The sequence below is a fragment of the Halichoerus grypus genome, chromosome 7 (genome assembly GCF_964656455.1).
Source record: "Halichoerus grypus chromosome 7, mHalGry1.hap1.1, whole genome shotgun sequence".
NCBI lineage: Eukaryota > Metazoa > Chordata > Mammalia > Carnivora > Phocidae > Halichoerus > Halichoerus grypus.
This window is the reverse complement of record NC_135718.1, coordinates 7259065-7271327: the sequence shown is the minus strand read 5'-3', so window position 1 is coordinate 7271327 and position 12263 is coordinate 7259065. Positions and strand designations below refer to the sequence as shown.

At 55.0% G+C, this 12263-nt stretch overlaps 1 protein-coding gene across 6 annotated transcripts in view; it reads right to left on the bottom strand.

Moving 5' to 3' along the window:
- Positions 1-12263, bottom strand: part of CTBP2 (C-terminal binding protein 2) — a 156310-nt gene that overhangs the window by 31975 nt on the left and 112072 nt on the right. The window contains exon 1 of one of the 6 annotated variants that reach the window (XM_078076995.1): positions 2943-4617. The exons of the other annotated variants lie outside the window; for them this stretch is intronic. Coding sequence (XP_077933121.1) covers positions 2943-4602 — 1660 coding nt within the window. The 5' untranslated portion in view covers positions 4603-4617. Of the gene's footprint in view, positions 1-2942; positions 4618-12263 lie in introns of those variants that run through there. 6 annotated transcript variants of the gene reach the window in all.

The window sequence follows — 12263 nt, the reverse complement described above, 5'->3', positions numbered from 1 at the left end:
CACCACACGCGTGACCAGCCCCGATAACTGGGAGCACGGTGACAACCACCCGTCTCCCCACAGCCCCAGCGCCAACGGGCCTTGGATGTGCCCTGAAAGGTCCTTGGGCAGTGGCCCCAGCTACTAGACGGGGATCACAACACTGAATGAATCCAACTGCATCCAGAAAAATGCCTGGAAGGCAACAGACCCCCAGACAGAGCAGGCCACACAGCATTTCTCACTTGAACCCGTGAGCGCGGGCTGTGTTCGCGGTGACCCCCAGCGGGTGCTGTGCCCTGCTCTCTTTGGGGAAGACGAAAACCCGGCCGGGCTGCAGGACTGCTGTTGACAGGATGAGCCCGGCTGCGCGGTCACAGACGGGCTCCACGTGGTGCGGGGGAGGGGGCAGCGCTGGGCTGCAGCCGCGGCTGGAAGGTTCTGTGGCTTGCGCCACAGTCAGCCAGGTCAGTGTGTAAGGGACAGCAGGCCCACCGGATGCCGACACTCACCCAGGTCTGATGTGCAGCTAATCCCCCGTCACATGGGGGCTGGCGGGCTGCACAGAGGGCCCTCTTCATCTGGCCGTCCCCAACTGCCTGGTCCATGGGCTAGCAAACAGCCTATTATTTCCACCCACGAAGCCAACCAAGGTGAAGCAGGTAGTTCACGGACTGAGAAAAGCAAGTAGGTGTTAAAACACCCAAAGCACGTCAAAGTAAAACCAGGCACTTTTAAAACCAAACACACAACCCACTAGAAACCTACAGATTGCCTCTCCCAGGAGGGAGAAGAGAGTCGCCTTCTCGAGCATTCCCTGCCCCTCCAGATCAGAGGGAAACTTTTTGAGTTAGGTGAAGACCAAAATGAACATTAACTCATGCTGGCCAATGACTGTGATGGCCAGAGCTGGATTTGAGGACGGCCATCCCCCAGCTCAGCCCGCCAGCAAACGCTAGCTGGGGCTGCCCCACGGGAGCTGCGGGCTCCCAGACGTTAGGGCCGGGGTGCTTCCCTTCAGCGTAAATGCTACCCTCCCGGGGGCAAAGCGACCACCGGGGGCTTGGCGATAGGAGCCAACACATCCAAATCTGGCTGTGGATGCTACTACCCCCCAAAATGCCAGTTCTACAGGCTGAAAGCTCTGGGAGACGAAGCCAAGTTCCTACCCCCGGGTCCCCGACACCGCTCCTGGGGGAGGGTCAGAATGACACACTGAATGTAGCAGAAGGATCGAGGAGGAGAACGAGCGCTACGAGATAGATCATCTGACAGAGAAATTTATTTGCTGGCAGACTTCCGACTGCAGGCTTCCGCGGCACTGGCTGGCTGCCACGCAAATGAAACAAAAATCAATATCCTCTGGTCTGCAAAACAGTGTGTTAACAATCATACTCCAAACAACTTAAATAATACCCCTCAACCCCACACCCAAATAACGGGGAATGTTTCTGTAGAGAAGGCAGCGCAAGATAAACAGAAGAAAGAAGAAAATAAGGCAATTTTACAGGTCCTCCTTCAGCAAAACCTTTCCAGGACTTCAATGAGGAGATAATCTTTCTGTGATTATGACCAAACCCTCCCGTTGCTTAGCAACACATAATTAAGGAATATGTTTTCAGATCCGCTTTGCAAGCCCGGCCATTATCAGATGAAATTACTGGAGCAACAAATGTCATTGCCATGCAAATTAGTTGGTTGCAAAGAAGGAATGTTTGCAAGGGAGAAGGTACATACGCTCTGCGCGAGCCCATCTGAATTTCTCCTGCCGCACGTTGATGAGAGAGAGATGGTGGGGGGAAAAAAAAGTCAAATACATTGTATGATCAAACTTAAAAAAAGCCACACTAGCCATTTCAGCCGCCTGGTAGCCACGAGGTCAGCAGCCTCACAAATGCGATAGAAGAGCCAGTTACAGCCCCTCAGGGTTTCAGGATAAGGACCCCACAGCTGACGTGGGGGTATCTTCAAAAAGGTACATCTTATTTTTCACACCAGTCCCTCTACCCGGGAGTTCTAGTTATTCAGAAAAAAAAATTCCATTTGAAAGGGATTCAGTTTTCTAAACTGGGGCGGCAAGAAGAAAGAAAAGGAAAAAAACTGTCGTCAGTAAAGATTTGTCAGTAAGTTGTCAGGAAAGATTCTGTGAAAACACAAAGTAAGTGTTGTTCAGAGGACGTCCACCTGGAATTTTACCCACAATACCCAAGGAAACACGTGTAATAAATGACACTTGTCTTCTGTTTTGAAGAGAACCACCCAGGACGGTTCTTTCTTTCTTCAACTTGAAAATCTATTGTTACCTACAAGTAAACAGAATTCCCAACTGTATTTCCCCAAATGAGACTACGTCTGTCTTTGAAACAGGGAGTTCTAAGGGATTTCGTCATCTTGCTTTGTTTAACACCCAAGCCTGGAAGCACACCCGATTCTAGCCCTACGGGGGTTCCAACCTCGGATGCTGTGCGCAGACCCTTCGGAGGTGCGTCTCCACGCTACAACGCACTTCTCGTGGCAAGTGCGTGATGCACAATTTGTGGGAGGCCCTGGATAAACACCCCCGCTTCTCCAGAGCCACGGAAGGTGACCTGGAGAATATGCCACCCCCCATGAGCCGATGGTTTCATTCTGTTCTGACGATTTCTGGGTTTCTCCCAGAAATACACTTGTGTAAATACGGGGAGAGTCACTAATCGGCTGGGGCCGGACCAGGGAAAGGGAAGCCATGCAGCTATCCCCGTGGGTCGGCCTGAATGGCAAACCCGTCTCACCCAAGAGAACCTGTATCGATTGGCTAGCTGGCTCCGTGGGAGCGTGTGTGTGCATCAGGGTGTAGGGTCTGGTCTCTCCAGGCATGACAAGAGAGCAGCAAAAATGTGAGGACCCACCGTCCTGTGCTCAAACCTCTGCCCGCACCGTCCCCTCAACGTCCCAAGCGAGTAAGGGCAGGGAGGGTTCATTACTTGGTTCCGGAGCAAGCATGGTAGACACGATGATGGGGGCCCCCGTCCGCCGGGCCACCTTCTGGTAGGGCGGTTGAGGTGTGTGGAGGCTCTGGCTGGCTGGCGGCAGCGTGGCCGGCTCCATGGGGACACTGGGCTTCCGCAAGACCTGGGGGCTGCCATGGGGGCTGGGCAGGGGAGATGCGGACACGCCGCGCTCCCGCTTCAGCAGCTCCATGGGCACCGTGTATGCTGTGGAGTAGGCGGTTCTAGGGCCCGGGTGAAGGGGGGTGGCGGGGCCTGGGTGAGTTAAGGCCACCCCGGCCTGCGGGGGGTATGTGGGGCCCAGCCGTGCCGTCAGGGCGCAGGGGGTGGGAGAGCTGTACCCAGAGTTGGAGGGCAAGTGGGGGGCTTGGGCGCCCACCCCCGGGGCAGAGTAGGTGGCCGCCGTCTCTAGGAGGTGCTGGGATGGTGCGCTGGAGGGGCGGCGAGCCAGGTCTCGCGCGCGGGGGGATGGCGCCTGCAGAGGCCCCACGGGCTGGGGCTGCAAGGCCGAGGCGCCCAGCGAAGACAAGTCACCGTGGAGCTCGCCGCGATGGCTGAAGCTGCTGGAGCGCATCCGGGACGAGGGGCCCCCCCGGCCCTGCCTGTGCAGCTGCATCTCGGTTCTGCAGGTGCCGGCCAGGCGGCTCAGCACGCGGGCCTGGCCCAGGTTGGGCGCGACGCACTTGATGTCTGCGTCTTCCATGGTGGCCAGGACGGCTGGAGAGTCGAAGCCCTGCTGCAGCAGGGCCACCAGCGTGGCCTCCGCCACCCCCTCAGCCCGCAGGAGGGCCAGGAACTCGGGCAGCGTGCTCCTCCTGCCCCCGAACCCCTGGAAGGAGGACAGGTCCGCCTCGTAATTCTCATCAGCCGCCAGAGAGGAGGCGCTGCCCCGGGCAGGCCCGTAGCCGCGGTTCAGGGTTCCTGGGGCCACCCCCGGGCTGCCGTCCGAGGCGCTGGCTGCGGCGGGGTCCACAACCAGGCAGGTGGGGGCCGCCTGCCTGGCGGGGGCAGAATCCACGGGCCTCTCGCCGACGTCGTTGTAGAGCTGGCTGGCTGGGTAGGCGGGGGCCCCGGTGGCGTACCTGCCGACGGCCAGCTCCCCTGCACACCGCGTGGGCGACGGGGCCCGGCTCTGCGTCCGCGGCCCCTGAGCCATCCCTCTACCCGCCGGATCCCGGTACAGCTGCCCGGCCTCCTGCAGGGCGGGGACGCGGCCTTGCACCTGATCCCACGACATCCTGCTGCCCGTCACTCCGTAATCAGGCAGCGACCGGCCAAGTCCCGGGTCGCGGGGGTGGCGAGCCTCTTTGGGCGCCCGAGCGGCTCCAGCCGCGTCGCCGTAGTAATCCCGCGGCAGCAGGCCACCTCGGCCAGACATCACTGCCTGTCTGCTGTCGTAAAAGGCGAAGTCGGCGACCGGGCTCTTCCTTCCAGCGACAGAGTTGAAGAAGGCCTCCCGGTAGAAGTAGGGCTCGACGGCGCCCTGTGGCTCGTACCAGGGTCCCGCGGCGCCGCCGTCCGCCAGGGAGCTGCTCCTCGCCGGAGCCTTGGCCACCTCCCAGGGGCCCTCGTACCACCCGGCTGCATCCCAGCTCTGGGACCGGCCAATATGGACCTGGCGGCTGGGGACCGGCATCGGGAAGGAGGGACGGCGGCCGAGGCAGGGGAGGACGCCGGTCTCTATAAATCTTCAGTTACACACATCCCAACAGACCCGCTGCCTTCTAGCCCTTCCCAGACGGCAGGAAAGACCAACTGGGGGTTTTCTATTTCAAAGTACGGGCTGAATTATTAATCCCCCGAAACATTAGTAGACAAAACACAACTCACGGTAACTTCGCCTCACTCCCCAATGGCAGCACCAGTCCCAGAAAGGAGGCTGCGCCAGGCTTGCCAGCCCCCCTCCCTCCCGGGGAGTGAGCTCACATGGACCTCGGCTCTCTCAGCGTGGGGATTAGGAGCTAAATAAAACCCCTAAAGCTTTTGTTCCATGTGACATCTCGTTAGATGGAAGAACACGGCTGAGGGCTCCAGCCAGGCCTCTGGACCCACTACTGGCAATTACTTTCACACCGAACCTCTGGCTTATCTCCGTGGTCCTCACCAGGATACTTTTGGGATGAGCACTGCCTCCCCCCACCCCTGCCCACGATGGCCTAAAAGTGACAGAAGGAAAATAGCAAAAGACCGCTTTAATGTCAATTCAATCTTAATCCACCCTGATGAAATGTTAATCCATTGCACACTGCTAAGAACAAATTAAATGTGAACAGGCAGGCAGGATAAAATGGGGGTGGGGGGAATCTCATGCACAATTCTAGAACACGAGGTGCCCTGAGAAATGGGCCAGGTCTGCAGCCAGATGCTCTGAGGACTCTGGTTACCAATCAAATGAGTTACATAGCTCAAGTCCAAACGGATTCTTTATTATCGTAAAACACAGATTCCCTTCATGCTGCCAGGCATAAACAAACCAAAAAACACCTCTGTGTGTAATCTAGAATTTACCATTTTTAAAAATTTTTTTTTAAAGATTTTATTTATTTGATAGAGAGAGACATAGCGAGAGAGGGAACAGAGGCAGGGGGAGTGGGAGAGAGAGAAGCAGGCTTCCCGCTGAGCAGGGAGCCCAATGTGGGGCTCGATCCCAGGACCCTGGGACCATGACCTGAGCCGAAGGCAGACGCTTAACGACTGAGCCACCCAGGTGCCCCTAGAATTTACCATTTTAAGACTGCCACAGAAGTCAACGACTAAACCCCGACATTATGAAGCAAAACCGGGAAGTGGCTGCAACTGAGGTGTGCCTCCCTTTAAATCTGTTCACAGGGAAACCGTCATTCCAGCAGGCTCGGGCAGGCTTAGATTTTGCAGACGATTTTCCAATATTCCTATGGATTAAGAGTTTTACCTCCCTCACTAGGGGCTTTGGGTGCAGTCACGCAAACAACAGCAGTTATTTAATCTAGATAAAGGAACGCCCCAATCAGGAGCAATAGGACATTTCCTAATAATAAATATCGAAGGGTCCGAGAGAAGCGACAAGCGACACTGCAGACTAAGCCCCAGGTTCCGCTCCTCCGACCGTGGGAGCCCCAGGGCACAGAACTCACAACAGAACAAAAGCTCGTGATCGCGGTGTCCAGTGCGAACGTTTAGAACCGAGATCATGTGCCTATCTGCAGCCGTGAAACCCAAGAGTGGGGTCTTCACCCACATCTCTCTCAGTGTCGGATTCAATCAGAATCTTTCACTTAAAAATCCCAGTTGCTAAAAAAACTTTTGTTTGACCTGAGTACTGAAAATTTACCGTGGGAGAGGAGAGTAGGTACAAATCCATTTGCAGGAACTGGAGGTACATGGTAATGCAAGACGGGTTCAGGGGAGCCCGTGCTCCACCCCATCTCCCTGGGTCCTGATGAACACACATACTCAACTTGGGACAAGCTCTGTTTAAACCAGCACTACTCCCCCAAAGCTGGAGCTCTGTGGCCTCCCACTGACGGATGAGCAACCGGCGGGGATGCAGCCCAGGACCCCAGGCTGTTACTTGAACACCACCGCCCCCATTTCTGACTCTAAAATACCAACAAAGCCTCGAGTTATCTGGAAAAATTCCCTGGCAGGCGGAGAGGAGACCCAAATCCTCCTCCACCTCCTGGGATGCATGGGAAGAAAAAAAAAAACCACAAAACTAACAAGCCACACTGCCAAATGCTGAGTTTCCACGTATAAAGGACAGCTGCTGGCGCCCATTTCTGTATTTCCTCTGCTGGTACAAGCGCTCCCAGGGGCTGAAAGGCCTGGCTGGGCAGGGGCCGGAGGGAACGGGCCTGGCCACACCAAGACAGCAGTTCCGCGTCTCACCAGCAGCTGGAGGATGTGCTCACTCAGATACATGCAAATGGACGGGAGGACGTTACAGAGCCCCAGACCAAATGGAAACAGCGCTATCTGGTTACAGCAGATCATTTCCGGCGCGGCCAGCCTGGCCCACCTCGCGCATGTTGTCCCTCCTCTGGGCGCCGCTCAGAGCTTCCTCCCCTCTGGAGAGGAGCGGGCTGGGGAGGATGCAGCGTCTCACCGGGGACCCTTCTCAGAAGGAGCCCAGGACACAAACTTGTGGGTCAGGGAGACACCCCTCAGCCGTACACACATACTCTTGAGCAGCTTCTGCCCACACCTACCTCGTCACCTCTTCCCCTTTCAGTCTTGGGTTTTGGGGCCAAAAGGGGCCTGTTAGGCCCCTCTGGGGAATGCGCCCCATTGTCACCTCTTCCTCCACCACTGGCCAGAGAATGTGTCTGGCTGGGCAGGATGGACAACCGCAGTCCTTACCCTTCAGAGGTGACCAGAAACCAGGCATCTTTGGTATGACGTCTTTCTTACAGTCTCCTTACTAGAGGATGTCCACCTCTGTGAATGTCTGTACCAGGCGGGCCCTGCTCTAGGTGCTCCGCCCATAAGCAACTCTATTAAGCAGGTATGACTATGTCCCATCCTAGACACTGGAGATGGAGCTGGGGTGCCCTGCCCAGGGCCATAGGGTGTGGGATGCAGGTCAAACCCCAAAGCTAACGCTCCACTTTCCAGAATCCCCTGCACTGACCCTGGGTAGCTCTGCCCGGTGCTGGAAAAGGAAACCTCTTTAACACAGTAATCCTATTATTTGCTTAAGATTTTCCCAAACTCCCAAGTATTGACAAGGTCACCTATAAAATTAACTACTTGAGTATTGGAAAGTCACTCCTGAACTTGGACTGTGCCAGCCAGCCCTCTAAGTGGGGGGCCGGTGCTGCTGCTGGAGCCGGGGACCCCCTGCTGAGAGCTGATGAGGGAAACTGCCTGAGGCCTCGGGTCAGCCCCTCTGGCCATTTCCTTTTCTTCCCCTCTTGTAATAAAGGAAACATAACATCCAGTGGCTCTAGCGCTCAGGGGCCCCGCTCACGTTGCAGACACATCCCTTCAGAGGCAGGTGCACGGACCCCGAGAGCTGCCTGCGCAGCATCTCTTTGCAGTGGGGGTAGCTCAAGGGGCTCATCTGGCTTTCGCACATCACGTTCACAGTTCACGTTCTCCAATGGAAGCAGGACTGTCTGGAAGAATGTGTACCCAACAGCTCCTAAGAAACCACGAACGGGATTTTGGGAAGGAGCAGAAGGTTAATGCCAGAGGCAGGGCAGCAGTGGGGGGAGAAGCTGCGGGGTGGGCGCCTCCCTCTGCACCGGAACGAGGAGGCCCGGGTCTCCCTGCCATCACCCAACCCATTCTGCTTGGAAGCCACCCAAACTCCGCAGCCCCGGCTCCACAAGGCACCAAATATTATGACAGATGTTCTCCTGTGTTAGGTAAAAACACCTGTTAACTGGACTCACACTTTCCTAAACACTCTGGCAGATTTTTTTTTTTTTTAAAGCACATTGCAGTCTTTTAGAGAGAGCCGCTTTTCTGAAAATCTCATGTTGACTAAATAAAGCAAGATGGGACCAATTTCTGAAAGAGCAATGAGTCTCAAAGACTTAACTCTTTAATCCTGCAAAGAGTTTCACTACAGAAAATTGCATCGAGTAAAAAAAAAAGCCATCTTCTGAAAATTGAGAGAGACACAAGCCAAATTCTCTTGCAGACAAAATGAACCCAAGCGAAAGCCGACCATACAGAATAACCCGAATAGCAACCCCCGGGGCTGTAAGCAGCACCCACCCCGAGCCAATTCTTCACTTCCCTGTGCAGTGCTGAGAGAGGATCTGGAAGGTTCCAGACGAACAGGGAAGAAAATCAAGGAGGGAACAGCCAGCCAGCCAGCCCTTCCACGGAGCAGTCCTTGGGCGAACCACCAACAAGCACTTCATGTTCCAGCCACTACGGTGACCCAGGAAACTGCATGGAAGGCTAGCCTCACATTCGTTCATAAATGAATTCCGTATATATCAGGTAGGAGGTGGAGTCAGCCAATCTGAAGTGTGGACTCACATGAAGGGCGCCGGGTCCGACTGCCCGTCCCTCAACAGCTCTGCTGTTTCCAGCCCGCCTGGTGGCCACCGACGCTCGCCCCTCCTCGGGAGGCAGCCAGGCCCAGCTTTGGAGCATTGCTGGCTGGCCTTCCATTTCTCGGTCCTCCTCTAGCCCTCGAGGCCACGAGACCACGGCAGCTCCGAAAGCGAAGGCAGAAATGAGAACCCCCTAGAAGCTTCCCTGTGCCCGCTGGATGCCAGGACGGAGCCCCGGCAGCGCCCGCACCTCTGCCATCCACAGGCTGCATCTCCTGGGGGACCCTGCGGAAGTCAGTGGGTTACGCGTTGTCTTCCGGCAGAAACAGTGCCAAAAATAGGCCTAGGACATCCTGCTTCCTACTTTCCAATGTGTACGGGCTGTGTTGGTTGTTGTGTTTCTGTCAAGTGTTTTAGAATTTATGTTTAAAAACAGCTTCCTGCCTTTCAAGTTTTCTGTCCTTCTGTTCCCCCAGTGCCCCGATCGAAATAACTTACTTGGCTCATCTCAATCAGAGGGGGTGGGGGACCCAAGTGCGCTGGTAAAAGAGCAGACAGGACCCCGTAGTGGGGTTTTAAGGCAGCCTGCATCCACATCTTCACGAATGCAAAGAGAAAATCAGAATGTCCGGATGTCATTTCAGTCCTCAAAGGAATGACAGCACCGACTATCCTGGGATACGTGATGCACGTTCCCCATTTCTTAGTAGAAAGATGGAGGCTTCAGATCATCAGTGCACCCCAGACCCGAAACGGAGCCTTGTAACCAAACCAACCCTTCCAAGATCAGCGGTCCTCAAAACAGTCCCAGCCAGCACGTAATTCAAGATTTAGCCATTTTAAAAAGGGAAAACAAAGGCTCGCATGTTGCTCCTGTCTTGACTTCTTAACTAGATTATAAATAAAATGACAGCTGTGTTATGAAAATTAGTTTTGATTCCCACTCATGATGGGGCAAAAAGTCCATTCCTCTTTCAGGGTGTGTTTTAGGGGGAGCAGGGAAGAAAGTGTGTGCTGGGACACCAAGCTGGGATACAGGCCTGGGCAAAAAGCCACAGGACAAAAATTACCAGGAAAAGCTGACAACTCCCCACACAAGGTCTGCTCAGGCAGGCGCTAGACGAAAACCACTTCCTTCCTTCCTCTCTGTAAAAAACCTCCAATAACAGCAAAAATCCTGCAAAATCTCAGCATCTTGGGTAATCCCCAACCCACCCCAACGCTGCCACCCCTCACTCCATCACAATCTGTGTTTTATGTCCCTTCCCCCGTATGGGGTTCAGAATATTCCCAAATTCCTTCCTCTCACCTTTGAGATGCCCTAATCATTTCCATTCACCAGGGTCCAGCTCAAATAACCTACCTCCAGGAAGCTTCTTTCATTCACTCTTTGTCCCTTTGTCCATAAGTCCAAAGAAATCGACCCCTATTAAGGGCAGACCACCGAAATAATCCAGGGACTACATCAACTGGCAGAGACAGCCCATGGTTTTCTCACTTAAGGTGACAGAACCCTGTCCCTCCTGACATGTCCTTTTCTCCATCACATGCTTGTTCGTTCAACACAGTGACCAGACGGGTGTGACTGCACAGGGCACAGGACTCGATGGGGACAGCCAGTCCTTGCCCTCAAGGCACATACTGGGTGATGGGGAAAAATGACAGGTGTGCGCAGTCACCAGGACGCGGTACCCACGCCGGGGCACAGGTGCTCACCTGGCGAGGGTCCTGCAAGGGTCCGTGCACGGCAGGCCCCGAGCTGAGATCAGAGGAGGCTCCTCGGCCCCGCTACCCAGTGCTGCCCGGCAACAGTCCACATTGCCTCAGCCTGCCGTGCACGGCGTCAGCACGTGGGCCCCGATGGCCGTCAGGACATGGTCTGCCAAGGCCAACTGCAGGAGGTGAAAAGACCGACTCTCCACCCTGCTTCGGGAATCTGCTTCACCCATTCCAGGGTGCAAACGGGAAGGACCCTCTCGGCACACACACCTCTCCAACCAGGACGTGGGAAACGAGCCCAGTCCCTCCAATGAGCGAGTAACATGGCAAGAGGGACAGGGAGGAGTGGAGATCACTCGGAGCAGGTGCACATGGATACGCAGAACACGCCCCCCTCCGCCTGCGACCTCACAGCCCCGCTGGTGGCGCCAAGCCGAATTCTTGCCTGGACCCGGCTGGGCACCTGAAGCCTCCCTGGAGACAGAGAGCATGCCAAAGACCCTGAGCTTTGTTATATAGCAAGAGCCCCATTAACATCAGGATGTTCATAAAATCATGGGTTGGTGGCCTGAGTGTAAATTAATCAGAAGCAGGAGCCTCATTTCAGTGTATCCCTCGTAGGTTCTGAAAAGGAGTCATAGTACAAAGAGCTGGCAGCCAAACGTATCCTGGGGTTCTGGTTTCATAGTCCCCTCAAATCCCTGTAATTGGGACCTACCTAAGCCCAGGGACATCCTCCACATTGGCGTGGGGGCACTGTGTGCAGGTCTCTGGCTCTGCAAAAGCCAGGACTGCTCTGCTTGCCCTTGGACCTACTCCAAGGAGACTAGGCCTGGGTCCGTTGGAACCCTGGTTCCTCTGAGGTGTTCACTGAGCCCGAAAGCAAATAGCCTTTCCTCAAAGGTGCTGTGACCAAATGAAATGCACCCAGAGCAAAGCAGGCTGGGGGCTCCGGGGCACCCGGGAGGTTTGATCCCAAACCCGGACAGAGACAGGGTGCTGCCAACCTGAGGGAGGGCAAGATCCACTGTGCTGGGGGAAGAGGGCAGAAGCACCAGCCGCTAGCTAAACACCACACCCCCACACCCCAGGTGGAAACGGGCGGCCCTGACACGCTGCTTGTGGAAACATGGGGAGTTAAAAGAAATCCGGCAGCTGCAGCGAGAGAGCCCACTTGGTGAATCAAGTGCAAAGAGACGCTGAAGTCTGCATTTTACAGGTGAGTAGCAATAGAGAAGAAAACACTTAACCTGATTCTCATCTGCAGAAAGTGAGGGCCTGACTGAATGTGTGCAATTCTAGGAACCCAATCCCTAGCTGACAGACAGCGGGCACTCCAGGGGAGGAGCCATGACCAGATAAGGGAAAATGTGGATTTTTATCCCTTGCAAATAACTTCCATTAAGCTTCAACTTGACCACACTCCCTTCCTTTACTGATCCTTTACATGGAGCACATTGTTGCGGTCTATTTGTCTATGCTTGGAGTTTAAAGTCATGTCTAGTTGACTATTGTATATTTACATAGCTAATGTAATTATCGCTAATCACATAATTACTGGAAATGTGCATAATTGCCTGAGCCAAAC